The 27,690-nt window shown below is 44.5% G+C and overlaps 2 protein-coding genes across 2 annotated transcripts; one reads left to right on the forward strand and one right to left on the reverse strand.

Annotated features, from left to right (window-relative positions):
• Nucleotides 1–2,864: 2,864 nt before the first annotated feature.
• Nucleotides 2,865–4,181, forward strand: LOC138981753 (Kruppel-like factor 18). Its single transcript, XM_070354829.1, has 2 exons — nt 2,865–2,916; nt 3,445–4,181. The coding sequence occupies exons 1-2, from the start codon at nt 2,865–2,867 to the stop codon at nt 4,179–4,181; spliced, it is 789 nt and encodes a 262-aa protein (XP_070210930.1).
• A 3,407-nt stretch (nt 4,182–7,588) lies between these two features.
• LOC138981762 (craniofacial development protein 2-like) lies at nt 7,589–7,996 on the reverse strand. The gene has a single exon (XM_070354836.1). The coding sequence runs from the start codon at nt 7,994–7,996 to the stop codon at nt 7,589–7,591; it is 408 nt and encodes a 135-aa protein (XP_070210937.1).
• Between the last annotated feature and the right edge of the window lie 19,694 nt (nt 7,997–27,690).

Raw genomic sequence — 27,690 nt, forward strand, 5'->3', positions numbered from 1 at the left:
TCGGTAACTTATCCAACAACCAAAATCACTTACCCAACAACGGGCCTGAATCCTCGATAGCTCATGGGTAGAGACTGTACACATTGTGGATCTACTTTTTGCGACTCAAAAGTTCAGAACACTCTAAAGTACAAAATATACATTTCTGGAGCAAACAATACAACCATACCGCATTTAAACCAGCAACTACAGGCTTGAACACATGAATCTCAATATAAAATCCATGAGTTTGGTTGTTTTCTGAATTCAGATCTGCCGTGCACAATCGTTTATCGCTAGCAAGATTCCAAGGAAAAGTAACTCTCATACTTTGTCTACCGACACGAGTAGTTCCCCTTCCAGATTTCGGCTTCATCGACAAGACTGCAATCCGACGGTCAGTTTTCAAAAATATTTCATTTTATAAACAGATCATACGCAATCAATTGGAAACATTTAATTAACTTAAAGAACATGCAGCGGTTTCATACACTATTTTGCCCCAGAACACTTAACTTCATACAGTTTTTAACGTTGGAACACGGGTGTAAAACTTCGTCTGCTAGTCACATTCGAGGAAAGAACATTTTCTGAGCGATACCAAAACATGAACAGAACACACACTATCTGCCTTTACCGCCACAGCAGAATGACAACATAACTGTGTACTTGATTTTAGTTCAAAACATGGAAACTGACAAGAAGTGTTAACAAAATTGAATGATTTGCACGGAACTATACAACCGCGCATTAATCGATAGCCTGCGCAGGTAGACTGGTTGGGTGAATATGATTCGATCAAACTTTCGCACAAAAACTCCTCTTTTCTTTGAATAACTGAAGAAAGGAGGGATAAAGAGGTTACATACCTCGTCTCAGTGATTATCAAAAATAATGGTCTCAGTTCGCGGTCATGAAAAAGCTCGCTGAAGCTCGCATTTTTCATGATCCGCTAACTTCGACCATTATTTTTGATAATCACTGAGACTCGGCATGTAACCTCTACATACAAGCACTGATACCACACTGCAGCAGAGTAAAAAGACTTTGCCCTCCTACTGAAGAAGACCTCTTTTATAAAATAAAAAAAAACTTGGCTTAGTAACCCTTTTTTTTTTGTCCCCCTATACACATTCATGGTGTCTTTGATGTTGTTGCAGTTTTTGTCATCACCAAGATCCTTTTCTTTGCCTAACGTCCGCGGCAAAGCCTCAAGTCAGGCGAACACTGGGTGTCGCCAACCGGGGTCAGTGAGGCGTGCAGAGGTGTCCGCTTACCTGATGCGACACGCTTCACCTTCCACTCGCTCGTATCTTCTCCAGTGATGTCAAACTGACAATGCGGGATGAGTTTCGAAGGACGTAAATAGAGAATACTACATGGCTTGCTGTGTCGTACCAGATTTACACATAGAGAATACTACATGGCTTGCTGTGTCGTATCAGATTTACACATAGAGAATACTACATGGCTTGCTGTGTCGTACCAGATTTACACGAGTTGTTTTTGGCTCACGTAAGTGTAGTCTATGCGATGCTAACTTTTGTCTGTCTGTGCGTGCGTGCGTGCGTGCGTATGTATGTATGTCTGTGGTAGAAACTTTAACATTTGACTGAACACCAAAATACTAATTTTACCTGGTTATTATTCAAGCAACAGCTTCAAAGTATTGAAGCAATGATCAACATTTTGTCGGCACGTATGAAATTAAAGTGTGTATCCAAAGAAAACGGGTGGGTAAAAACAGCTGACTGGTTTGTGTCGTGTGTGGTATGTAGACCAGGTCAGGGGTCAAGGTTAGGTCAGATCGCGTGAAGGATTGTGGTATAGATACAGTTATCACAGAGCTGCAGTTCTCCGATTCGGAGAAGACGATTTCCCATTGTTCGGTTTCGTAGCTCCAGAAAAATAGATAAAGAAGATACCAAAGGAAATTTTCTACAGGTTAATCTGCACAGCGTGTTTCCAGTGTCTGCGCGAGGAAGCGCTGTCGAAAGCGCAGTGTCGATCTGGCCATCTGGCAGTCGTGTCCCCGTAAGTAGGCTACAGACAGACAGATCTAGATCTAGTGTCTCCCACTCTTGCACCGTGTCACCTATGCTTACTGTGTGTGTGTATGTGTGACGGAGTGATTGAGTTTGTGTTACTGTTTGTCGATTTCTTACGTGAGCCTTGAAGGCTTCGCCTCTTGTTTAAAATATTGAACTGCAAGCGAAAGCGAGCTGTTCATTATTTGAAAATGCAACGACACAGCAAGCCATGTAGTATTCTGTTTATCCTACATACTGTACTTACGTGTATTTCACTGAAAATGTCCTGCAGTCGAGGCAGCTAAATTGAAGACGCTTGTTTTGGAACCTCGATCTCTTCTAAAGCCTCGTGCAATCTATTACGTCAAAGCAAAGAAACGTCACTCTGAAAGTTTGGCGTGACGTGTTAGTTCTAAATAATCATCGAGGGTAATTAGTGAGCGCAATTTTTTTTTTCTATAATGACGTTTGTCTCGGTGACTTTGGCATCATAAGCAGTGAAAAAACAGGTCCCTGTCAGACTTGCTTGACATGACCTCATTTACATGATATACGTGTGATTTGAACGATTATTATCTCACGAGTGTCTCTCTCACGTATGTAGGATAAACAGCAGATTTCTTACCAGTGATCACTTACCAGTGATAATATCCCCATACTTGTTTTCCCCTTTTTCTTTTGATAATAATTATTGTGAAGACGTCATATCCGTCGAAGCTTAAAATTATAAAAGTATGTGATTAAATTGTTCATACACATTTTGTGTATCGACCTTGCAATGACAAACACAATACAGTAGTACTGTACTAGTGCCATTGCATGCTTTATTCTTCCTAAATCCAGAAATATATAGATATGACAGGGCTCCCCAACCTGAGCGTTTCTGCGTCAGTCCTATATGCACTGCGTCAGTCCTATATGCACTGCGTCAGTCCTATATGCACTGGAAGTCGAACAATTTTACTAGAAACTTTCGAAGGGGGTGCCGTGACGCACTAAATTGGAAAAGAGCGTGACACGGGACGAACTAAATTTGCGATGATGCAATTATCACACGGTGAAAATTAGGATTTTAGAGTTTAAAAGTGATTTAAGGTTTAACGATAATTGTATATTGAATTTAGTTAATGATAGTATGTTGTATAGCGAGATTGAAGAATATATTTGGTAGCCAGTTGGTCAGTGGGTAAGCAAAAGCTAGGTTCGCACGACCACTTAATAGTGTAGATAAGCCCCCGTGCGATACAATCGATCGTCTGTTAGTTTCCATGCAGGAAAGAAAAGAACGTACACTTGGCTGGCTTTGGAGTACGAGAAAAGTTTCTGCCGGATCTGCACCGACGCACATTTACGGACTGAACTAACCGAAGGTCTCACAGAAGTTTTTAAAATTCCAGTCTTGGGATTTTGTAATAACCTGGTGGGGGTCACCAAGTAACGAGACAAGAGAGTCAGAACCTTCTGGGTCAGCAAGTAACGAGACAGGAGAGTCAGAACCTTCTGGGTCAGCAAGTAACGAGACAAGAGAGTCAGAACCTTCTGGGTCAGCAAGTAACGAGACAGGAGAGTCAGAACCTTCTGGGTCAGCAAGTAACGAGACAGGAGAGTCAGAACCTTCTGGGTCAGCAAGTAACGAGACAAGAGAGTCAGAACCTTCTGGGTCAGCAAGTAACGAGACAGGAGAGTCAGAACCTTCTGGGTCACCAAGTAACGAGACAAGAGAGTCAGAACCTTCTGGGTCAGCAAGTAACGAGACAGGAGAGTCAGAACCTTCTGGGTCAGCAAGTAACGAGACAAGAGAGTCAGAACCTTCTGGGTCAGCAAGTAACGAGACAGGAGAGTCAGAACCTTCTGGGTCAGCAAGTAACGAGACAGGAGAGTCAGAACCTTCTGGGTCAGCAAGTAACGAGACAAGAGAGTCAGAACCTTCTGGGTCAGCAAGTAACGAGACAGGAGAGTCAGAACCTTCTGGGTCAGCAAGTAACGAGACAAGAGAGTCAGAACCTTCTGGGTCAGCAAGTAACGAGACAGGAGAGTCAGAACCTTCTGGGTCAGCAAGTAACGAGACAGGAGAGTCAGAACCTTCTGGGTCAGCAAGTAACGAGACAAGAGAGTCAGAACCTTCTGGGTCAGCAAGTAACGAGACAAGAGAGTCAGAACCTTCTGCAGTGACCTCTCTTTGCAGGACCCCCCAATTTCACACTGCACTCCATGTTGGACGTTGCTTGTTTGAGTTTGTGTTGATAAGCTCTGCAATTATTTGAGTTTGTGTTGATAAGCTCTGCAATTATTTGAGTTTGTGTTGATAAGCTCTGCAATTAGAAGACTCCTTCCCTTTCAAGACCTCACTTGCTCACATTTCTGGCAGTCTCAACAAAAAGGGGGGTGTGGGGGGGGGGGGGGGGGGGGGCTGCGTTCCACTGTAGGCCTACTTCCTTCCTAGCTGCACACCAAGTGACGACGCTGGGCTACGGTCGCGTTCCGATCGAGGTCGCGCCAGTAAAGGTGAGCAGTGAATGAAGGTGTTTCGGTGACCTGGCACGACCCTGTTGTCACCTTCGCCAAGACTACGCCGGCTCCTAGCGCCCCCTGCCGCTCTTTTGTCCGCAGGTAGTCAAGGGAGGCAACCGGCGCGTTGAAGCGAGTGACGCGAGAGGGCGCAGTGAAGACGAAGCGTCACGCTTCATTTGACGGCGTCAACGATGCCGCTAAACACTGGCTCATCCACGTGCGCTTAGGAAAACAAACTGCGCGCACAAGGACCTAACCATGGCTGTCGAGGACCACAATGCCATGGACTGGAGAGTCCTCCTCAGCCACAATAGGCTGGCTTCCCGGCTCTAACGTAACAGCACCCCTGTGAACTATGACGGCTTACTAGTGCCAAAACCTGGGGTTACCCATTATCATGTGATAATTACTAATTAACGCTGTCAGTTACTGTTTTCACTCGTTAGTTACTCATTTTCACGGGATAATTAGTTATTTTCACGGGAAAATGACTAATTTTTAGTTTTGGCACTAGCAATCCGTCAGGAAGTGAGCCAAAACTAAAAATTAGTAATTAACAGGTGAAAGTTAGTAATTTTCCCGGGAAAATTAGTAATTAACACGTGAAAATGGTAATTATCAAGGGAACATTACTAATTTTCCCTTGATAATTACAATTATGAGGTTTTGGCACTAGTAATCCCTATGACGGCTTACTAGTGCCAAAACCTGGGGTTACCCATTATCACGTGATAATTACTAATTAACGCTGTCAGTTACTGTTTTCACCTGTTAGTTACTCATTTTCACGGGAAAATTACTAATTTTTAGTTTTGGCACTAGCAATCCATCAGGAAGTGAGCCAAAACTAAAAATTAGTAATTAACAGGTGAAAGTTAGTAATTATTCCAATTTTCCCGGGAAAATTAGTAATACACACGTGAAAATGGTAATTATCAAAGGAAAATTACTAATTTTCCCTTGATAATTACAATTATGAGGTTTTGGCACTAGTAAGCCGTCATAGTGAACCCCAGCTGCCACAATGGCTGATAAGGTCCCAGCCTCTGCATCACCCATTGGTTTACTTCTGCATCAGCTGATTGAGGCTTCCGTTGTAAAAGAGAACTGTTTTGCGGACGTTTCTTAATTGTTTTTCAGATGCTCTGTTGCGTCATTAATACGCTTGTCCTTTTGACTGCTTGCTGCTAAAGTTCACATCGCTGCATGTCCACTGTCTCAGGATTTGGTTATCAGTGTAAAAATGAAACTGAAAAGATAAAAGATTTTTGTTCGAAATTGGTTTGGAATGCCTGCTATTCCATGATAATTCATTGTTCGAAATTGGTTTGGAATGCCTGCTATTCCATGATAATTCATACCCCCCCCCCCTCTGATGCTGATTATTTTCGTGTTTCTATAACCCATCAAACTCTGACATGGATTACATGATCGTTTTTGTGCGCACTTGGTCTTGTGCTTGCGTGTCAGTACACACGAAGGGGAATAAGGCACTAGCAGGTCTTGTGCTTGCGTGTCAGTACACACGAAGGGGGATAAGACACGGGCAGGTCTGCACATAAGTTGACCTGGGAGATTGAAATATTCTCCACCCTAAACCCACCAGGCGCGGCCGGGATTCGAACCTACGACCTTCCGATTGGGAGGCCGAAGTCTTATCCACTTGGCCAATGCGCCCGTCCAGTGGAATAATACGAAAGGAATCTCAGACGCATTTGCTCTCTGTAATCTCAGGCTACAAATCTAACAGAGTGATGTTGTGACTCAGTTGCGTGCACGTTTGGTTACAAATAATGGACAAAGACAGTCACAACACCAATAACTAAAAAGCCTCGGCATCCGCCCGCATCTTGAAGTGAAAATGTGGTTCAACAGCACCCGAGGATCAGTGTCAGACACTCAAACAATCGGGAACACAGGGCCCGATTTGTCTGAAACAACGTAAGCCAAGGTGAGCTAAAAAAATATATATATTAAAAAAAGTAGAAAGGACATTCGCCAAGTTGATCGCAAATGAATTTAGAAACAGCATAAGCCAAGTTGAGCATAAATACATTTGATAACGAGGATTACAATGCCATTAACGTGTTTATACGGCCACTGCGCACAGGGAGACTGTGATTGAGACCACTGTTGTGACACACGAGGATGAGAGTTGCTTTAACCCGTGTCATGGACGGCCAAAGTGTTCCTTCTGTTCCAACTGGCGCCATTCGGTGCAGCCAGTCAGTGACAACGTCCCGGGAACGAACGGGGCGCAGCGACTGCACGTTGACTTAACCTCTCCAAGACCAGATGCAGTAAAACAAATTATCAGTCGATTTATATGCTTGATAATCTGAAGATTAGGGTTAAAGGGTTTTGTCATACGCAGCTTAGTGCATTTCTGTGTTGTTTAAAAAAAAAGAAGGCTTTGAAGATATGTGTTTGACAAAGGGAAGCGAATGAAAGGGGTTCAGGTTTGTTATGCGCAATTTCGTGTATTTGAGGTTTGTTTTTAAGAAAAGGGCTTACAAAACAAGTAAACGAACTAAGGGGATGGAATTTGTCATACGCAGTTAAGTGCATTTGTAAGGTGTTTTGAAAAAGAAGGCTTACCAAACGTCTGTGTGAGATAAAGGGAGCGAACTCAGGGGTTGGGATTTGTCATACGCAGTTTTGTGCATTTGTGAGAGGTTTTGAAAAAAAACCCAACTTACAATATATCTTTCTAAGATAAAGGGAGCGGACTTTGGGGTTCAGATCCGTTATTTATACACAATTAAGTGTACTTGGGGGTTGTTTATACACAATTAAGTGTACTTGGGGGTTGTTTATACACAATTAAGTGTATTTGGGGGTTGTTTATACACAATTAAGTGTACTTGGGGGTTGTTTATACACAATTAAGTGTACTTGGGGGTTGTTTAATAGGAAGAGGACTTACAATACTTCTTTCAGATAAAGAGGAACCAAATGACTGAGGGATTCACATTCGTCATATGTGATTTAGTGCATTTATGGGTTAAGCAGAAAGCTTGCAATACCTCTTGCTGACAAAAAGGAGGGAATGAAGGGATTAGGATTTGTTACACGCGTTGTAGTGCATTCTTTTGTGGGTTGTTTCGGCCTGAGAGAATGGGGAAAACTATGACCCGGTCTGGGACGTCGTCCTCGTTGTCGTTGGTTGGGGCGTAGCACTGGACAACGTGCATCTTGATCCTTTTCTTCTTGGTGCGGAAAGATGCTGTGATGATCCTGGGGCCGTGCGCCTCCCATCCAATCAGTGATCTCTGTGCTTGCTTGGACAGCATGAGGCCTACTCCCTGTGTGTGGTGTGCGTCATTCTCTTCATGCCCTGAGTACAGCAACAGCTCTCCTGTCATCAGCCGTCTCTGTCCACCATCAGTCCATCGTGTCTCACTGATGCCTAACAAGGTCAAGTTGTTCCTCCTCATTTCCGCTGCTACCTGCGCAGTCTTTCCTGGCTCATACATGGTCCTAACATTCCATGTGCCAATGGTGGTTTTCCTGGTTGACAGAAGGGTAGTCGGCTTTGTGGCTTCCTTTCGGCTTTCACCACACAGCGTCATAGGTCTTCTTGATGAAGAACCTTCCTCTCCCAGGATAAAGTTTTCTGTTTCTTCTGTTGTTGACGTTTCTGTAGCGAAGTCTTTTTTACAGGGAGGGGGTGCTAACCCCACGCCCAACCCTCCTCCTTTTTCAGCCGGGCTTGGGACCGTCCTTGGCGGAGTTGGTCTGGGACGTACGCGTGTATTACCTGAAGGACAGAGGGAATACTATGACCCGGTCTGGGACGTACGCGTGTATTACCTGAAGGACAGAGGGAAAACTATGACCCGGTCTGGGACGTACGCGTGTATTACCTGAAGGACAGAGGGAAAACTATGACCCGGTCTGGGACGTACGCGTGTATTACCTGAAGGACAGAGGGACAACTATGACCCGGTCTGGGACGTACGCGTGTATTACCTGAAGGACAGAGGGAAAACTATGACCCGGTCTGGGACGTACGCGTGTATTACCTGAAGGACAGAGGGAAAACTATGACCCGGTCTGGGACGTACGCGTGTGTTACCTGAAGGACAGAGGGACAACTATGACCCGGTCTGGGACGTACGCGTGTATTACCTGAAGGACAGAGGGAAAACTATGACCCGGTCTGGGACGTACGCGTGTGTTACCTGAAGGACAGAGGGAAAACTATGACCCGGTCTGGGACGTACGCGTGTGTTACCTGAAGGACAGAGGGGAAACTATGACCCGGTCTGGGACGTACGCGTGTGTTACCTGAAGGACAGAGGGAAAACTATGACCCGGTCTGGGACGTACGCGTGTGTTACCTGAAGGACAGAGGGAAAACTATGACCCGGTCTGGGACGTACGCGTGTATTACCTGAAGGACAGAGGGAAAACTATGACCCGGTCTGGGACGTACGCGTGTATTACCTGAAGGACAGAGGGAAAACTATGACCCGGTCTGGGACGTACGCGTGTGTTTTCTGAAGGACAGTGGGAAAACTATGACCCGGTCTGGGACGTACGCGTGTGTTTCTGAAGGACAGTGGGAAAACTATGACCCGGTCTGGGACGTACGCGTGTGTTACCTGAAGGACAGAGGAAAAACTATGACCCGGTCTGGGACGTACGCGTGTATTACCTGAAGGACAGAGGGAAAACTATGACCCGGTCTGGGACGTACGCGTGAGTTACCTGAAGGACAGAGGGACAACTATGACCCGGTCTGGGACGTACGCGTGTGTTACCTGAAGGACAGAGGGACAACTGACTATGACCCGGTCTGGGACGTACGCGTGTATTACCTGAAGGACAGAGGGACAAAACTATGACCCGGTCTGGGACGTACGCGTGTGTTACCTGAAGGACAGAGGGACAACTGACTATGACCCGGTCTGGGACGTACGCGTGTATTACCTGAAGGACAGAGGGACAAAACTATGACCCGGTCTGGGACGTACGCGTGTGTTACCTGAAGGACAGAGGGACAACTGACTATGACCCGGTCTGGGACGCACGCGTGTGTTACCTGAAGGACAGAGGGAAAACTATGACCCGGTCTGGGACGCACGCGTGTGTTACCTGAAGGACAGAGGGACAACTATGACCCGGTCTGGGACGTACGCGTGTGTTACCTAAAGGACAGAGGGAAAACTATGACCCGGTCTGGGACGCACGCGTGTATTACCTAAAGGACAGAGGGAAAACTATGACCCGGTCTGGGACGTACGCGTGTATTACCTAAAGGACAGAGGGAAAACTATGACCCGGTCTGGGACGTACGCGTGTATTACCTAAAGGACAGAGGGACAACTATGACCCGGTCTGGAACGTACGCGTGTGTTACCTAAAGGACAGAGGGAAAACTATCAACCTGGTCTAGGACGTACGCGTGTATTACCTAAAGGACAGAGGGAAAACTATGACCCGGTCTGGGACGTACGCGTGTGTTACCTAAAGGACAGAGGGACAACAGGTGTACTTTGTTGGGAGGTGTCCTCTCATAGGGAGGTGTCCTCTCATAGGGAGGTGTCCTCTCATAGGGAGGTGTCCTCTCATAGGCGGGGCCTCACAACGCAGGCACCACTGTAGTGTATGCAACCTATAGGTCAGCAGGTACCACAGTAGTGTATGCAACCTATAGGTCAGCAGGTACCACAGTAGTGTATGCAACCTACAGGTCAGCAGGCACCACTGTAGTGTATGCAAGCTACAGGTCAGCAGGTACCACAGTAGTGTATGCAACTGACCTATAAAGGTCAGCAGGTACCACAGTAGTGTATGCAACTGACCTATAAAGGTCAGCAGGTACCCTTTTCGGAAATCAGGGACAGCGTGAGGTGTAAACCCAATCACTATAAATCCATCATGGTTACCACAGCCACTTCCGGTTTTGCCTGACAGCCTGATGGGCCTCAACCGCGCCCTCTAGCGCCCGCTAGCGTGAGAAGCAGACGACAGTTCCTAACTGCCCCGGAAACGGGAAGGAAAAAAAAAGTTGCTGCCATTGGTTTCATAGCAGGTGAAGGGGACGGTCCCAGCTAACGGCAATTGGTGATGTCATTGATTTTACGATGGATGTGGGAAAACCAGATCTCATGCTGCTCGGTCAACGCAGGAACCTTCCCAGTGAGGCAGGGTGCTCAATGCGTTTCAGGGAACTTGAAAACGCGGTTTAGGTGGCATTGTCAGCCGATAGGAGTAGGGTCCGTTGGGGGTGGGGGAGGGGGGAGGGGGGGAGGGTATGGGGGGTTAAAGTGGATCATGGATTGGATTGGATTGGATAAGATTTACAGTCCAGTGAGGTTACCCTCATGGAAATTCGGGCTGCTTTCTCCCTGGGGAAAGCGAGCTGCCATACATACGGCGCTACCCATATTTTTTATTTTTTTTCCTGCATGCGTGTATTCATGTTTCCTGAGACTTAATGCCGTGTGAGATGGAATTTTTTTACTTTATTCCAAGTCCCACGGGTATTTGATGGACATTTTTATCTATGCCTATACAATTTTGCCAGGAAAGACCCTTTTGTCAATCGTGGGATCTTTAACGTGCACACCCCAATGTAGTGTACACGAAGGGACCTCCGTTTTTCGTCTCATTCGAAAGACATGGGGAGGGAATGGGGAATTATTATTAAAGGTACAGGGTGTGCTGTGGGGTAGGAAAGCAGGCTACAATTTTGCACACATTAAAATCAGATCAATCGTAGTCATTTTCGTCGGCTACAAGTTTGATGCGTGTGGCAACTGTGACTTGTCAGGTACGCTTTTACTTTAATTACTAAGAGTTGATTAAAGATGTGTTGTGTATTTGTTTGTTGAGTTGTTTATACTCATACCTGTGTCATTTCATTGAAACGTCTATGCTCTTGAATGTCTTGTTTTTGGCTATTTGGAACACTTTGTAGATAGAATGATTTCTGTCGCAGGGGTCACGTGACAGCAACTCAAATGAGGGTACCCTAAAATCGGCAAAAACAAACCCCCAACTTTGCCTCAAACTGAAAAATCGACAACAATTCAGAATAGGCAAATTTCAATTTTTTTTCTTCTCATACACACAGAAAAATATGTCAATTCCTATTGCTATGGCTATTTCGGGGCGGGGAAAAAGCTCAGTTGCTAGCGGCGCTGGCTTCAAAACCAGTTGTTGCTATCGCGGGTTCGATCCCCACGTTCGGCGATTGATTTATTTTCCAGAGTCCACTTTGTGCAGACTCTCCTCGGTGTCCGAAAATCCCCGTGTGCACACCTGCGCACGATAAAGATCCCAAGTTCACAGCGAAAGTCTCAGGGCTTCGAAAACACGAATACACGCATGCTGGAAAAAAAAAGAAATGAAAATAGGGTAGCACCGTACTGTGGCAGCTCGCTTTCCCCATTGAGAAATCAGCCTGAATGTCCATGAGGGTAACCTCGCAGGACGATATTACATTGTGTCCTCATCCTGAATGTCCACGAGGGTAACCTCGCAGGACGATATTACATTGTGTCCTCATCCTGAATGTCCATGAGGGTAACCTCGCAGGACGATATTACATTGTGTCCTCATCCTGAATGTCCATGAGGGTAACCTCGCAGGACGATATTACATTGTGTCCTCATCCTGAATGTCCACGAGGGTAACCTCGCAGGACGATATTACATTGTGTCCTCATCCTGAATGTCCACGAGGGTAACCTCGCAGGACGATATTACATTGTGTCCTCATCCTGAATGTCCATGAGGGTAACCTCGCAGGACGATATTACATTGTGTCCTCATCCTGAATGTCCATGAGGGTAACCTCGCAGGACGATATTACATTGTGTCCTCATCCTGAATGTCCACGAGGGTAACCTCGCAGGACGATATTACATTGTGTCCTCATCCTGAATGTCCACGAGGGTAACCTCGCAGGACGATATTACATTGTGTCCTCATCCTGAATGTCCATGAGGGTAACCTCGCAGGACGATATTACATTGTGTCCTCATCCTGAATGTCCACGAGGGTAACCTCGCAGGACGATATTACATTGTGTCCTCATCCTGAATGTCCACGAGGGTAACCTCGCAGGACGATATTACATTGTGTCCTCATCCTGAATGTCCATGAGGGTAACCTCGCAGGACGATATTACATTGTGTCCTCATCCTGAATGTCCATGAGGGTAACCTCGCAGGACGATATTACATTGTGTCATCATCCTGAATGTCCACGAGGGTAACCTTGCAGGACGATATTACATTGTGTCCTCATCCTGAATGTCCACGAGGGTAACCTCGCAGGACGATATTACATTGTGTCCTCATCTTGAATGTCCATGAGGGTAACCTCGCAGGACGATATTACATTGTGTCCTCATCCTGAATGTCCACGAGGGTAACCTCGCAGGACGATATTACATTGTGTCCTCATCCTGAATGTCCACGAGGGTAACCTCGCAGGACGATATTACATTGTGTCCTCATCCTGAATGTCCATGAGGGTAACCTCGCAGGACGATATTACATTGTGTCCTCATCCTGAATGTCCATGAGGGTAACCTCGCAGGACGATATTACATTGTGTCCTCATCCTGAATGTCCACGAGGGTAACCTTGCAGGACGATATTACATTGTGTCCTCATCCTGAATGTCCACGAGGGTAACCTCGCAGGACGATATTACATTGTGTCCTCATCCTGATCCTTGGCGTCTGTTTATATCCTACTAGCTGCGCAAAGCCTCATGTCACGACTTTCATATTCGAACATATACTGCCTCGACAACTTTTTGAAGACATAAGTGGAGATGCGACCTGTGCAAATAAAGACGACATGCACCGTAAAAACGACGCCTGGACTGAAAGCATGAAAGCTCAGGAAGTGAGTGCAGTCGTGTATATAGCTGCAGCCTGTTCAGCAGACGCATTAAAAGCACCGTCTACGACATGACTGCTTTAACAGAAAGACGCGAAGATGAAAAGACAGCCCAGACAAAATCGAACACAAACAGAGTTGTTTTTGCTAAAATCACTAGTCTATGGGACAAGTTCGTGCGTCTGAAATTGCCTATAGAGCTCTCTGGTTGATGTGCTTGTCAGTTGGCATCGTTGGTCACGCATTGACTTCAACACGAAATGGACTTCTTTATCACTTTGGGGCATGATTTGGTGATAAAATTATTGACTTCTTGTGCAATGAGTTGGTTAGTGGTCTATTGTCACTCTCCAAAGAGAGTCATTACATTTAGTCAAGTTTTGACTAAAGGTTTTAACATAGAGGGGGAATCGAGACGAGGGTCGTGGTGTATGTGTGTGTGTGTGTGTGTGTCTGTGCGTGTGTGTGTGTAGAGCGATTCAGACCAAACTACAGGACCGATCTTTATGAAATTTGACATGAGAGTTCCTGGGAATGATATCCCCGGACGTTTTTTTCTTTTTTTCGATAAATACTTTTGATGACGTCATATCCGGCTTTTTGTAAAAGTTGAGGCGGCACTGTCACACCCTCATTTTTCCATCAAATTGATTGAAATTTTTGTAAAGCAATCTTCGACGAAGGCCGGACTTCGGTATTGCATTTCAGCTTGGTGGCTTAAAAATTAATTAATGACTTTGGTCATTAAAAATCTGAAAATTGTAATAATTTTTTTTTATATAAAACGATCCACATTTACGTTCATCTTATTCTACATCATTTTCTGATTCCAAAAACATATACATATGTGATATTTGGATTAAAAACAAGCTCTGAAAATTAAAAATATAAAAATTATGATCAAAATTAAATTTCCGAAATCGATTTAAAAACAATTTCATCTTATTTCTTGTCGGTTCCTGATTCCAAAAACATATAGATATGATATGTTTGGATTAAAAACACGCTCAGAAAGTTAAAACGAAGAGAGGTACAGAAAAGCGTGCTATGCAGCACAGCGAAACCACTACCGCGCTGAACAGGCTCGTCAGTTTCACTCCGTTATGCACAAGCGGCGGACTACGGTCATTGTGAAAAAATGCAGTGCGTTCAGTTTCATTCTGTGAGTTCCACAGCTTGACTAAATGTAGTAATTTCGCCTTACGCGACTTGTTTTATTAAGTACTGTCGAAGTAACAACGCAGACTTGCAATGTCTTTTGGCCCGGAGGAACATTGAGGTTGTTCTGTCGGTCGCTGTTCCTGTGTTTTTATTACATTTAGTCAATACTTGACTAAATGTTAGGGTTAGGGTTAGGGTTAGGATTAGTTTTAACGTAGAGGGGGGAATCGAGACGAGGGTCGTGGTGTATGTGTGTGTGTCTGTGTGTGTGTGTAGAGCGATTCAGAGAAAACTGCCGGACCGATCTTCATGAAACTTGACATGAGAGATTCTGAGTATAGTACCTCTAGACGTTTTTTTCATTTTTTTGATAAATGTCTTTGATGACGTCATATCCGGCTTTTCGTGAAAGTTGAGGCGGCACTGTCACGCTCTCATTTTTCAACCAAATTGGTCGAAATTTTGGTCAAGTAATCTTCGACGAAGCCCAGACTTTGGTATTGCATTTCAGCTTGGAGGCCTAAAAATTAATTAATGAGTTTGCTCATTAAAGTTGTCATTAAAAGTTTTCGCAAACAGATTTAAAATTGATTGCATTGTATTCTTCATCACATTCTGAATCTAAACATATATACATATGTCATGTTTACTCTTAAAATGTGATCACAATTAACGAAAATAGATTAATTAGTCTTACGATTAAGATTTAAGAAATCGATCCAAAAATGATTTCATCTTATTCTTTATCATTTCCTGATTCTATGATAGGTTGGATTCAAAACAAGCTCAGAAAGTTAACAAGAATACAGAAAAGCGCGCTTTCCTGCTTAGCACAATACGCTACCGCGCTAATCTGGCGTGTCAATATCACTACGTTTTGCACGTGGAAGGTGAGCGATTTCTTTCACGCGGGGATTGACGAAGCTGTACTGTCTTGGTGAAAAAATACAGTGCGTTCAGTTTCATTCCGTGAGTTCGACAGCTTGACTAAATGTAGTAATTTCGCCTTACGCGACTTGTTTGTAATGGATTGACTTGTTCATGTTCTCTTTGAGTGTGTTTTAAACAAACGTTGCCTTGCTTTATCTCACCTTGAGGATACCATGATGGTGGGTCAGGGGAGCGGGGGGGGGAGAGAGAGAGAGAGAGAGAGAGAGAGAGAGAGAGAGAGAGAGAGAGAGAGAGAGAGAGAGAGAGAGAGAATGAGAGAGAGTGAGAGAGAGAGAGAGAGTGAGAGAGAAAGAGAGAGAGAGAGAGAGAGAGAGAGTGAGAGAGAGTGAGAGAGAGAGAGCGAGAGAGTGAGAGAGAAAGAGAGAGAGTGAGAGAGAGAGAGCGAGAGAGTGAGAGAGAAAGAGAGAGAGAGAGAGAGAGAGAGAGAGAGACGGAGAGAGACGGAGACACAGAGCGTGTGTGAGAGAGAGAGAGAGAGAGAGAGAGAGAGAGAGAGAGAGAGAGAGAGAGAGACTGAAACTGAAACTGAACTTTATCACCAAAGGATAGAGGTTTTAGGCAAAGCCTAATCTTACAACCTGTCCCTTATACAAACACTTAATACAGACGCACAGAATATAGATAGTAAAATTGACAAGGTTATTGTTTCTTACAGACGTACATAATGTAAATAGTAATAAGGAAAAGGGTTATGGTTTTGTATACACACTCAAACATGGGAAAAACAATATAGTGTGAAAATTGCAGCATAGTTGCAAAAATGCATTGCATATAAACATCCAAAACAACTAATAACAAAAGGGAGAAAAAAAATGTGGGGAGGAATTGTCCCAATCATTTGCATGTATATCATTATCAATACATACACATAAAGAACAAATCAAAATACAAACATACTAAATGTAAAAAGCACTAAAATATCAGACATGAAAAGTGTTCTATTTACCCAGTAAGCGGGAATGAAACTGGCGCCTAAACGTTTTCACAGAGGAGGCATTTCGGAGGGGTAGGGGTATGGAATTCCATAGAGACGCTCCTGAGAAGGCTAAACTTGACTTATACAAGTCTAGACGAGGGATGGGGGGAATCAGGTTCTGGGACCCATATCTTTTTGTGGCATGCCTGAAATGTAATTTTAAATATCCAGGAACATTATTGTTAATTACTTTGTACATTAAGACAGCCTTGTTTAGCGTCAACTGATCTTTCAAGGGAAAGAAATTAAGGAGCTTTAATTTATCATCTGTTGGCTTATTTGACTCATGCAGAATTAGTTTTGCAGCACGGCGATCCCAAGAGAGAAAGAGAGAGACGGAGACACAGAGAGTGAGAGAGAGAGAGAGAGAGAGAGAGAGAGAAAGAGGGAGAAAGAGGGAGAAAGAGAGAGTGAGGGGGGGAGAGGGAGAGAGAGAGAGAGTGAGAGGGGAGAGAGAGAGGGAGAAAGAGAGAGAAAGAGTGAGAGAGAGAGGAGAGAGAGTGGGAGAGAGAGGAGAGAGAGTGGGCGAGAGAGTGAGAGAGAGAGAGAGTGAGAGAGAGAGAGCGAGAGAAAAAAAAGAGAGAGAGAGAGAGCCGAAGGGGGAGGTGATGGGGAAGGGAGGGGGGTATGCCCGAGGGTACGAGAAAAGCCATCATGAGTGAAGTAGCTGAAGCGGAGCGCAAGGCCCCCAAAAAGAGATCTCACGGAAATGAAGTTAATTTGTGACGCAAAATGCGTTTCTGTGAATGGACAACCGCCGTGCTGCGATCCCAAACATGTCCCAGGATGTAGCGAACATGGGGGCCGAGCCTGGTCGAGTGTTGAGCCCCCAGCAGCCCCTGTTGACCGATCCCGCTCAAGAGTGACCAACATTTCGCAAAGTAAACCCTCGTCACCTCGAGGGGCGAAATGAAATTACGCTCAGTTTTCCCCATCTCAACATCATGACGATCGATGTCGCTCTCCTCGTGGTGTTCTTGGCAAGCAAGTCTGTCGGCGCAGGCCGCCGCCATAACACAAGACAAGTTTTGATTATTAGTCACACTTGTTATGGGAATAAACTGCAACCCGGGCTAGCGTGAGTTAAAGAGAGGATTGGCCAAAGCATGCAGCAATGGCTGTGTGTACAAGGGGTAGCCGTGGCCAGACAGACCAACATGGCGGTGTGCCGTTAAACTGAGTTTGAAATCTGATTGAGAAAAACAGACGTCAGTTCAGTGTTGGGCAATGTTGATCCTAAAGACTGGTGAACATGAACCAACATCCTGCCATGAAGATGGAAAAAGTTGTTAGAATCACATGCTTCGAGGAAAAAGTTGTTAGAATCACATGCTTCGAGGAAAAAGTTGTTAGAATCACATGCTTCGAATTCTGTTAGGACTGCTTGTCGCTTTGAAGGATAACATAGCCATAGATCACGTGACTCCGCTTTCTATAATAGAGTCGACACTATTATAGAAAGTATTATAGACAGTATATTGTCGAAACTATTATAGAAACTATCATATTATTAGTATGTGGCTTTCGCCCGCATTTCAATATTAAAAAAACACACACAAAAATCGTGTAATTCTAATATGTCCTCGATACAGCAAGCCATCTGGTATTTTCTGTTTCTTTATTAGAGTCCTTTATGTACCGACCTGTGACCAAAGAATACTTTAACCTACCATCTGGTCTACTTCAAAATGTCTGCTCCCTATTTCATTAAATGGAAAGTCCGTACCTTTTAAACGATTCGGCTGACTGTCTGAAAGCTGGCCAGGCTTTCCATGGGATAAGACCATCTCCCCCCTCGGACACAAACCAACACTCAACATTCTGACTGCCGCCTGTGCAAAATGTATGTATGCATGTATGTGTGTGTGTGTGTGTGTGTGTGCGTGTGTATGTATTTGTGTGTGTGTGTGTGTGTGTGTGTGTTGCGGGTGGTGTGGTGGGGAAGGTGGTAGGTGGTGGTTTTATCAGTGAAAGTGGGACTGCTGGAGCTGAACTGTACGTACATAATTAAATGTTATGAAAATAAGTGCATCAGACTTAGTGTTGGATTCTTGATTGGTGAACGTCAGCTCTCTATACAGATGTATCTTTCTCTATATCTATTCATTGTTCTTCCTGTCTGTCCAATTTCGTGTTGAATTCCGAATCAAAGAGTTGATTGTTTGTGTGACAATGTATTTGTAATCACAATCTCCCACAGCCAAACCTGGACCCCACCCGCGTCGCAGTCATCATCTTTCTGCCTTCATGGTCCACTGCGCTCGCATCTCCAACGGAACCTTGCGTTTGAATCAATAAAACAAAATTGATGACAGGAATGAACGAATAAAAACAAATCGCGTGAAGCCATAACAAAACACTTATGTCAATACGACAATACGCCAGGTTGAAACCAAACAAAAAAACACATTAAAAACCAGCCATCACCGAGACTTAGTAAGTTCTTGGCTAGCAGAAAACGGAAACGGGTCACGCTCGGCTCCGAGAAGCATGCAAACACAGTATATATTTTCTTTAATTGTAAGCACATTTTTAGAGTAAACATGTCATACCTGTATATTTTTGGATTCAGGAATTGATACAGAATAAGATCAAATCTCTTTTAGATCGGTTACTCAAAATGTATTTGTAATCACAATTTGGCCTAATTAACATATTTTCATTAATTTTATAAGTACATTTTCAGAGTAAACATGGCATATCTATATATTTTTGGATTTGGGAGATAATAAAGAATAAGATGAAATCATTTTTGATTCAATTACTCACATTTTAATTTTAATTGATTTTTAATCACAAAACTCATTAATTGATTTTTAAGCTTCGAAGCTGAAATAAAATCCCATATAGTCCGGGCTTCGTCAAAGATTGCTTGGCCAATATTTCAATCAATTTGGTTTAAAAATGAGGGTGTGACAGTTCCACCTCAACTTTCACAATAAGTAGGATACGACGTGATCAAAGACATTTATCCAACAAATGAAAAAATATCTGGGTATATCATACCCAGGAACTTTCATGTAAAGTTTCAGGAAGATCGGTCCAGCAGTTTTCTCTATACCGCTCTACACACACACACACACACACACACACACACACACACACATCTGATTTACCTTCTCAATCAATCCTAGAGCGTACGTCTTCAGGTGAATTATTACGGACTAATAAATTTGACGTTACTCAGAACAGAGCAGCCAAGGAACCGTGAGATACAGATACAATGGATTGTGTTGGTCGCTCAACCCAAGAGATCGTACACGTTATTTCGGATTACTGAATTTATGCCGTTTCTCAGGAATGAGCAGCCAAGGAGCCGTGAGATGAGTTTGGTTTTACGGATGAGTGAAGGTGGCCCGGCTGATACCTCTATCTCGCGTCATATCGCGTCTGGTGGCGTCAATATCCCGGTCTGCGCCACTGAGTAATATGTATGCGCGCCACTATTTCTTCTAATCGTCACCACGATCTGGCGAAGAATGCGGGACTGTTATCTTAATACCAGCCAGGCCCGAGGCCATTCGTCGCTTTTAGCACGGCCCCGCCTTCCCATTGATCTGTTTGGGGGGATAGAGAGAGAGGAAGAGAGTCTGCAGCGCGACAACGCGGGGTTTAGCGTGAAATGAACCGTTCAATAGCCACGGAGACTGCCCCAAAGCGCTGCTGCCATTGTGCGCAACATCGTTATTTTCTATTTTGACAAACTTTGAATAGGGGTCTGTTTGTTTTCGCTAGCACGGAGAGCAAACTGTGATCAATGTGTCGCCATGCTCTGCAGCAAATACTTTTGTTCTGCGCTTTCAGCTTGCTTGTCAACATTGATAGGACGCGCGGGTAAGCAGCCTGGGTTGACTGAAATGACAATAGGGTCTTAAACCCAAATGAAAACCCAGCCTCTATTATGGCTTCTTAAAGGCTGCATGCACAGCTATGACTGCCTGAAACAAAAAGACATATTTGACTGGAAACATAGATTTGATATGACCTGGCATTGTGTGCTGTTCCTGTTGTTAAAAATGCGGCACTGTGACTTTTTCCTGTCTTTATGATCTCCCCAAAACGCAGGTCTATATTCCTGCGAGCATTTTTACAATTATTGACATAGACACTTTAATTACACGTAGAATGCTTGATAGTTATGTGGTATGCCATTTCATTTGCGAAGTTATTGCACCAACAGAGTCAGCGGCCTCTATAAGTGTAAGGACCAGACATTATTATAAACACAGAACGGGGCGGGTTGGAAGACAGAACCCTGTAGCACACCATGTCTTGCCCTTTTTCTTCTTCTTCAACGTTCCAGAATTTTCTGTTTACGTGTGAGCTCATTTGCCTATTTGGGTTCCCCACACTATACTCTGAGAGCATAGTCAGCTTCACTCCGCTTTCGTTGAGTAGGCATGCTGGGTATTTTCGCGTTTCCATAACCCACCGAACTCCGAAATAGATTACATGATCTTTTCCGTGCGCACTTGGTCTTGTGCTTGCGTGTACACACGGAGGGGGTTAACTTGAGTCACTAGCAGGTCTGCACTTTAGTTGACCTGGGAGATCGGAAAAATCTCCACCCTTAACCCACCAGGCGGCAGCGACCGGGATTCCAACTCACGACCTCCCGATTAGGAGGCCGACGTCTTACCACCACGCCACTGCGCCCTTGCCCTTGCCCTTGCCCTTGCCCTTTTAAGATTGAGCGCAATGACCGCACGGCCACAGCGGAGTCAAAAGCTGAGCAGAGCTAGATAACTGAAAGATTGAGCGCAATGACCGCACGGCCACAGCGGAGTCAAAAGCTGAGCAGAGCTAGATAACTGAAAGATTGAGCGCAATGACCGCACGGCCACAGCGGAGTCAAAAGCTGAGCAGAGCTAGATAACTGAAAGATTGAGCGCAATGACCGCACGGCCACAGCGGAGTCAAAAGCAGAGCTAGATAACTGAAAGTTTACCAGGGTCATTTAAAAAGCATAATGTGTTGACGTGAGAGTTCCATGAATTGCAAGGCCAAAAGCCTTCTTGAAATCAATGAAAACGTTCTCAAAAAGTCCTGACTCTAGGAGCGAACCACAAGAAGAAGATGTCCTTACAAAGTCAACAGAGCCGTGCGAGCTGGTTTTGCAAAACAAACACTGTATGTATGTATATTATTAGACACAGTCTGCTAACCACTGACGCAAATGTTCATAGACATCAAACTAGCGGAGTATTTTTTAACCACCACGTGGGGAGGGTTTGACAATTCGCATGAATGGCCTAATAGTGTCGAAACGTTTTCATTCGTTTGTGCTATCCCTATATGTAGCGGATATTTAACGTTTGATAAAAAGTTATTCTGCTGAGTTTATTCCCAAAATTCTCATACAGCTGACCTGGTGGCATAATTGGGGAAATGGATAAACATTTTCAAATAACATGGATAACCGGTTTGCGATATAATTATGTTCGTTTAGTGATCAGGGGATCCGGCGGAACTTGAACGTATCCACGTGAGGCATCAGACCAGGCATCCAAGCCTACCATCAGACCTGGCATCCAAGCGTGCCATCAGACCAGGCATCCCAGCGTGCCATCAGACCAGGCATCCCAGCGTGCCATCAGACCAGGCATCCCAGCGTGCCATCAGACCAGGCATCCAAGCCTACCATCAGACCAGGCATCCAGGCATCCAAGCGTGCCATCAGACCAGGCATCCAAGCCTACCATCAGACCAGGCATCCAAGCCTACCATCAGACCAGGCATCCAAGCCTACCATCAGACCAGGCATCCAAGCGTGCCATCAGACCAGGCATCCAAGCGTACCATCAGACCAGGCATCCAAGCGTACCATCAGACCAGGCATCCCAGCGTGCCATCAGACCAGGCATCCCAGCGTGCCATCAGACCAGGCATCCCAGCGTGCCATCAGACCAGGCATCCAAGCCTACCATCAGACCAGGTATCCAAGCGTACCATCAGACCAGGCATCCCTGCGTACCATCAGACCAGGCATCCCAGCGTACCATCAGACCAGGCATCCCAGCGTACCATCAGACCAGGCATCCAAGCGTACCAACAGACCAGGCATCCAAGCGTACCATCAGACCAGGCATACCAGCGTGTCATCAGACCAGGCATCCCAGCGTGCCATCAGACCAGGCATCCCAGCGTGTCGTCAGACCAGGCATCCAAGCCTACCATCAGACCAGGCATCCCAGCATGCCATCAGACCAGGCATCCAAGCCTACCATCAGACCAGGCATCCCAGCATGCCATCAGACCAGGCATCCCAGCGTACCATCAGACCAGGCATCCCAGCGTACCATCAGACCAGGCATCCCAGCGTACCATCAGACCAGGCATCCCAGCGTACCATCAGACCAGGCATCCCTGCGTACCATCAGACCAGGCATCCCAGCGTACCATCAGACCAGGCATACCAGCGTGTCATCAGACCAGGCATCCAAGCCTACCATCAGACCAGGCATCCAAGCCTACCATCAGACCAGGCATCCCAGCATGCCATCAGACCAGGCATCCAAGCCTACCATCAGACCAGGCATCCCAGCGTGCCATCAGACCAGGCATCCCAGCGTACCATCAGACCAGGCATCCCAGCGTACCATCAGACCAGGCATCCCAGCGTACCATCAGACCAGGCATCCAAGCGTGCCATCAGACCAGGCATCCCAGCGTGCCATCAGACCAGGCATCCAAGCGTACCATCAGACCAGGCATCCAAGCGTGCCATCAGACCAGGCATCCCAGCGTGCCATCAGACCAGGCATCCCAGCGTGCCATCAGACCAGGCATCCAAGCCTACCATCAGACCAGGCATCCAAGCGTGCCATCTGACCAGGCATCCAAACGTGCCATCTGACCAGGCATCCAAGCGTACCATCTGACCAGGCATCCAAGCGTGCCATTAGTCTGCGGTCGTCTTCGACAACGAAGGACGAACAACAACAAAAACATTTTCATGACAGAACTGTTTCTCAGCCACTGATTCAATACTTACGGCCAACAAAAACCTAACACTTCAAGCGGCAAACTCCTCCAACATGTAAGAATGGGAAAGCTACGTTTTGATCACACTTTTGATTTAGCTCACAGACAAGTGGCTTTGGGCAAGAAAATGGTACATATATCAGGAAAGAACAAAGTATAAGTACAGCACATGGTACATGTATCAGGACAGAACAAAGTATAAGTACAGCACATGGTACATATATCAGGACAGAACAAAGTATAAGTACAGCACATGGTACATATATCAGGACAGAACAAAGTAAAAGTACAGCACATGGTACATGTATCAGGACAGAACAAAGTATAAGTACAGCACATGGTACATATATCAGGACAGAACAAAGTATAAGTACAGCACATGGTACATATATCAGGACAGAACAAAGTATAAGTACAGCACATGGTACATATATCAGGACAGAACAAAGTATAAGTACAGCACATGGTACATATATCAGGACAGAACAAAGTATAAGTACAGCACATGGTACATATATCAGGAAAGAACAAAGTAAAAGTACAGCACATGGTACATATATCAGGACAGAACAAAGTATAAGTACAGCACATGGTACATATATCAGGACAGAACAAAGTATAAGTACAGCACATGGTACATATATCAGGACAGAACAAAGTATAAGTACAGCACATGGTACATATATCAGGACAGAACAAAGTATAAGTACAGCACATGGTACACATATATCAGGACAGAACAAAGTATAAGTACAGCACATGGTACATATATCAGGACAGAACAAAGTATAAGTACAGCACATGGTACATATATCAGGACAGAACAAAGTATAAGTACAGCACATGGTACATATATCAGGAAAGAACAAAGTAAAAGTACAGCACATGGTACATATATCAGGACAGAACAAAGTATAAGTACAGCACATGGTACATATATCAGGAAAGAACAAAGTAAAAGTACAGCACATGGTACATATATCAGGAAAGAACAAAGTATAAGTACAGCACATGGTACATGTATCAGGAAAGAACTAAGTATAAGTACAGCACATGGTACATGTATCAGGAAAGAGTATGGTATGAGTAAAGAACATGACACCAGTAAAGAACATGGTACGAGTAAAGAACATGACATCAGTAAAGAACATGACATCAGTAAAGAACATGGTACGAGTTAAGAGGATGACATCAGTAAAGAACATGGTACGAGTTAAGAACATGCCATCAGTAAAGAACATGACATCAGTAAAGAACATGACATCAGTAAAGAACATGGTACGAGTAAAGAACATGACATCAGTAAAGAACATGGTACGAGTTAAGAACATGACATCAGTAAAGAACATGGTACGAGTAAAGAACATGACATCAGTAAAGAACATGACATCAGTAAAGAACATGGTACGAGTTAAGAACATGGCATCAGTAAAGAACATGGTACGAGTTAAGAACATGACATCAGTAAAGAACATGACATCAGTAAAGAACATGACATCAGTAAAGAAATGACATCAGTAAAGAACATGGTACGAGTAAAGAACATGACATCAGTAAAGAACATGACATCAGTAAAGAACATGGTACGAGTAAAGAACATGACATCAGTAAAGAACATGGTACGAGTTAAGAACATGACATCAGTAAAGAACATGGTACGAGTTAAGAACATGACATGAGTAAAGAACATGGTACGAGTAAAGAACATGACATCAGTAAAGAACATGGTACGAGTTAAGAACATGACATGAGTAAAGAACATGGTACGAGTAAAGAACATGACATCAGTAAAGAACATGGTACGAGTTAAGAACATGACATCAGTAAAGAACATGGTACGAGTAAGGCCAGTTACGTTGCCCACTGCAACCGTACTGCCGGACCTGGTATTGAAAGACAATGATCATTCGCTAAACAAGGAGGAACAATACAGACCAGAAGTACTCGTGAACCATTGGCTATATTTGCTGGGAGATTTTAGAGCTCATTACATGTTCTGGACGACTATGCTAGGCTTAAACATTGAAAGTATAGATTGACATTGTAAAGTGTACCATCAGTTTGAGTAAAACTATATACCCCCCCCCTCTCCCTCTCTGTTTACAAAACAGTAAGAAAGAGAGAGAGAGAGAGAGAGAGAGAGAGAGAGAGAGAGAGAGAGAGAGAGAGAGAGAGAGAGAGATAGAGACAGAGACAGAGAGACAGAGAGTGAGAGAGAGACAGAGAGAGAGAGAGAGACAGAGAGAGAGAAATAGACAGACAGACAGACAGACAGACAGACAGACAGACAGAGAAACAGAATAAGAAGATGAAGAAGGACAGCAGCATCCTGGGCTACTGCTATCTCGAAATACCCGGAGTAAAATCAGAGTAATGGAAAGGCAGAGAAGAGGTCGAGTCTGGAGCTTACAGGCGGATGGGAGGAGAGGGCCGGGAAGGGGGTTCATGTATGAAGAAATGATCCGTAGCCCCTCTATCTCCATTGTTTATGCCGCGGTGCCCCGACCAGTTTGGTTGCTTATCATAGCGATATACAATGTGCGCCTCTGCAGGAAACAGCAGAAATGAATCATTTGCTTCCTCCGATAAGAAAAAGGGTCGGTGGATTTTGAAAATTGTAAAAATGCATTTCAAGTACCATCAAGCACACATTTTGTTTGTGTCCCCCTTCGTACATGCAGCAGTAGATTTTTTTCTCAGTTTGGTCTATTCCTTCTGGCAAAGATATTCTACTGCTACGACTTTTGCTTCTAACAATTTCTGAACAATGCGAGTATTTGTGAAGTTTTATATTCAGTTGAGCACGTTAACCCGGCGCGGTAAGCTGAAATAGCTGGTTTTTGTCCAAATTGCCACGCACTTTCTCCTTCATTACCCCAGATTTTGTTTCCTCTAGGAGCGCAGTTTGGGTGTATAACTATGTTGTCCCACAAGTTGACGTGACCTGAACGGATCTAAAGCCGTCCATGGATCCAAGGGTGAGATCAGATATATACGCGAGACTCTTAATTTCATTAAACTTCCTTGGGATCGTCGACTTATGTATCCATTCATTCTTTTTTTATATTTTTTAAATTTATTTTTTACATTTAGTCAAGTTTTGACTAAATGTTTTAACATAGATGAGGAATCGAGAAGAGGGTAGTGGTATTAGTGTGTGTGTGTGTGTGTGTGTGTGTGTGTGTGTGTGTGTTTGTGTGTGTGTGTGTGTGTATGTGTATGTGTGTGTTTGTGTGTGTGTGTGCATGTGTGTGTGTGTGCGTGTGTGTGTAGAGCGATTCAGACTAAACTACTGGACCGATCTTTATGAAATTTGACATGAGAGTTTCTGGGAATGATATCCCCGGATGTTTTTTCTTTTTTTCGATAAATACCTTTGATGACGTCATATCCGGCTTTTTGTAAAAGTTGAGGCGGCACTGTCACACCCTTATTTTTCAATCAAATTGATTGAAATTTTGGCAAAGCAATCTTCGACAAAGGCCATACTTTGGTATTGCATTTCAGCTTGGTGGCTTAAAAACTAATTAATGACTTTGGTCATTAAAAATCTGAAAATTGTAATTAAAATTATTATTTTATAAAATCATCCAAAATTACGTTCATCTTATTCTTCATCATTTTCTGATTCCAAAAACATATAAATATGTTATATTCGGATTAAAAACAAGCTCTGAAAATTAAAAATATAAAAATTATGATTAAAATAAAATTTCCAAAATCCACGCATAGACACAGACGCACACCGTGAGACACGCAACACTGACGTGACGCAGACAGACAGACGGACAGACAGACAGACAGACAAACACACACACACACACACACACCCACATACACACACCACACACGCACGCACACACAAACACACAGACAGACACAGACACACACGCACCGTCCCACACACACACACACACACAAACACAGACAGACAGACACACACAGACACACACAGATACACACACAAACATACACACAAACACACATACACATACACACACAGACACACACACACACACACACACACACACACACACACTGACAAACAATGTATACGCAAGTAAGCAAAGCAGGTATGTCAGTGCCTTCCAGGAGGTCTTTGCTAAGTGGCCAAATCTTTGTAACCCGGGCCATGTTTTCGCTCTTTCTTTCACAGAATGTCCCGGAAATGGGACATTTTGCACACTTGTCTGGTTTTGGAATGGGGGGGGGGGGGGGGGGGGGGGGGGGGGGGG

The sequence above is a fragment of the Littorina saxatilis genome, linkage group LG12 (genome assembly GCF_037325665.1).
Source record: "Littorina saxatilis isolate snail1 linkage group LG12, US_GU_Lsax_2.0, whole genome shotgun sequence".
In the NCBI taxonomy this organism is placed as follows: domain Eukaryota; kingdom Metazoa; phylum Mollusca; class Gastropoda; order Littorinimorpha; family Littorinidae; genus Littorina; species Littorina saxatilis.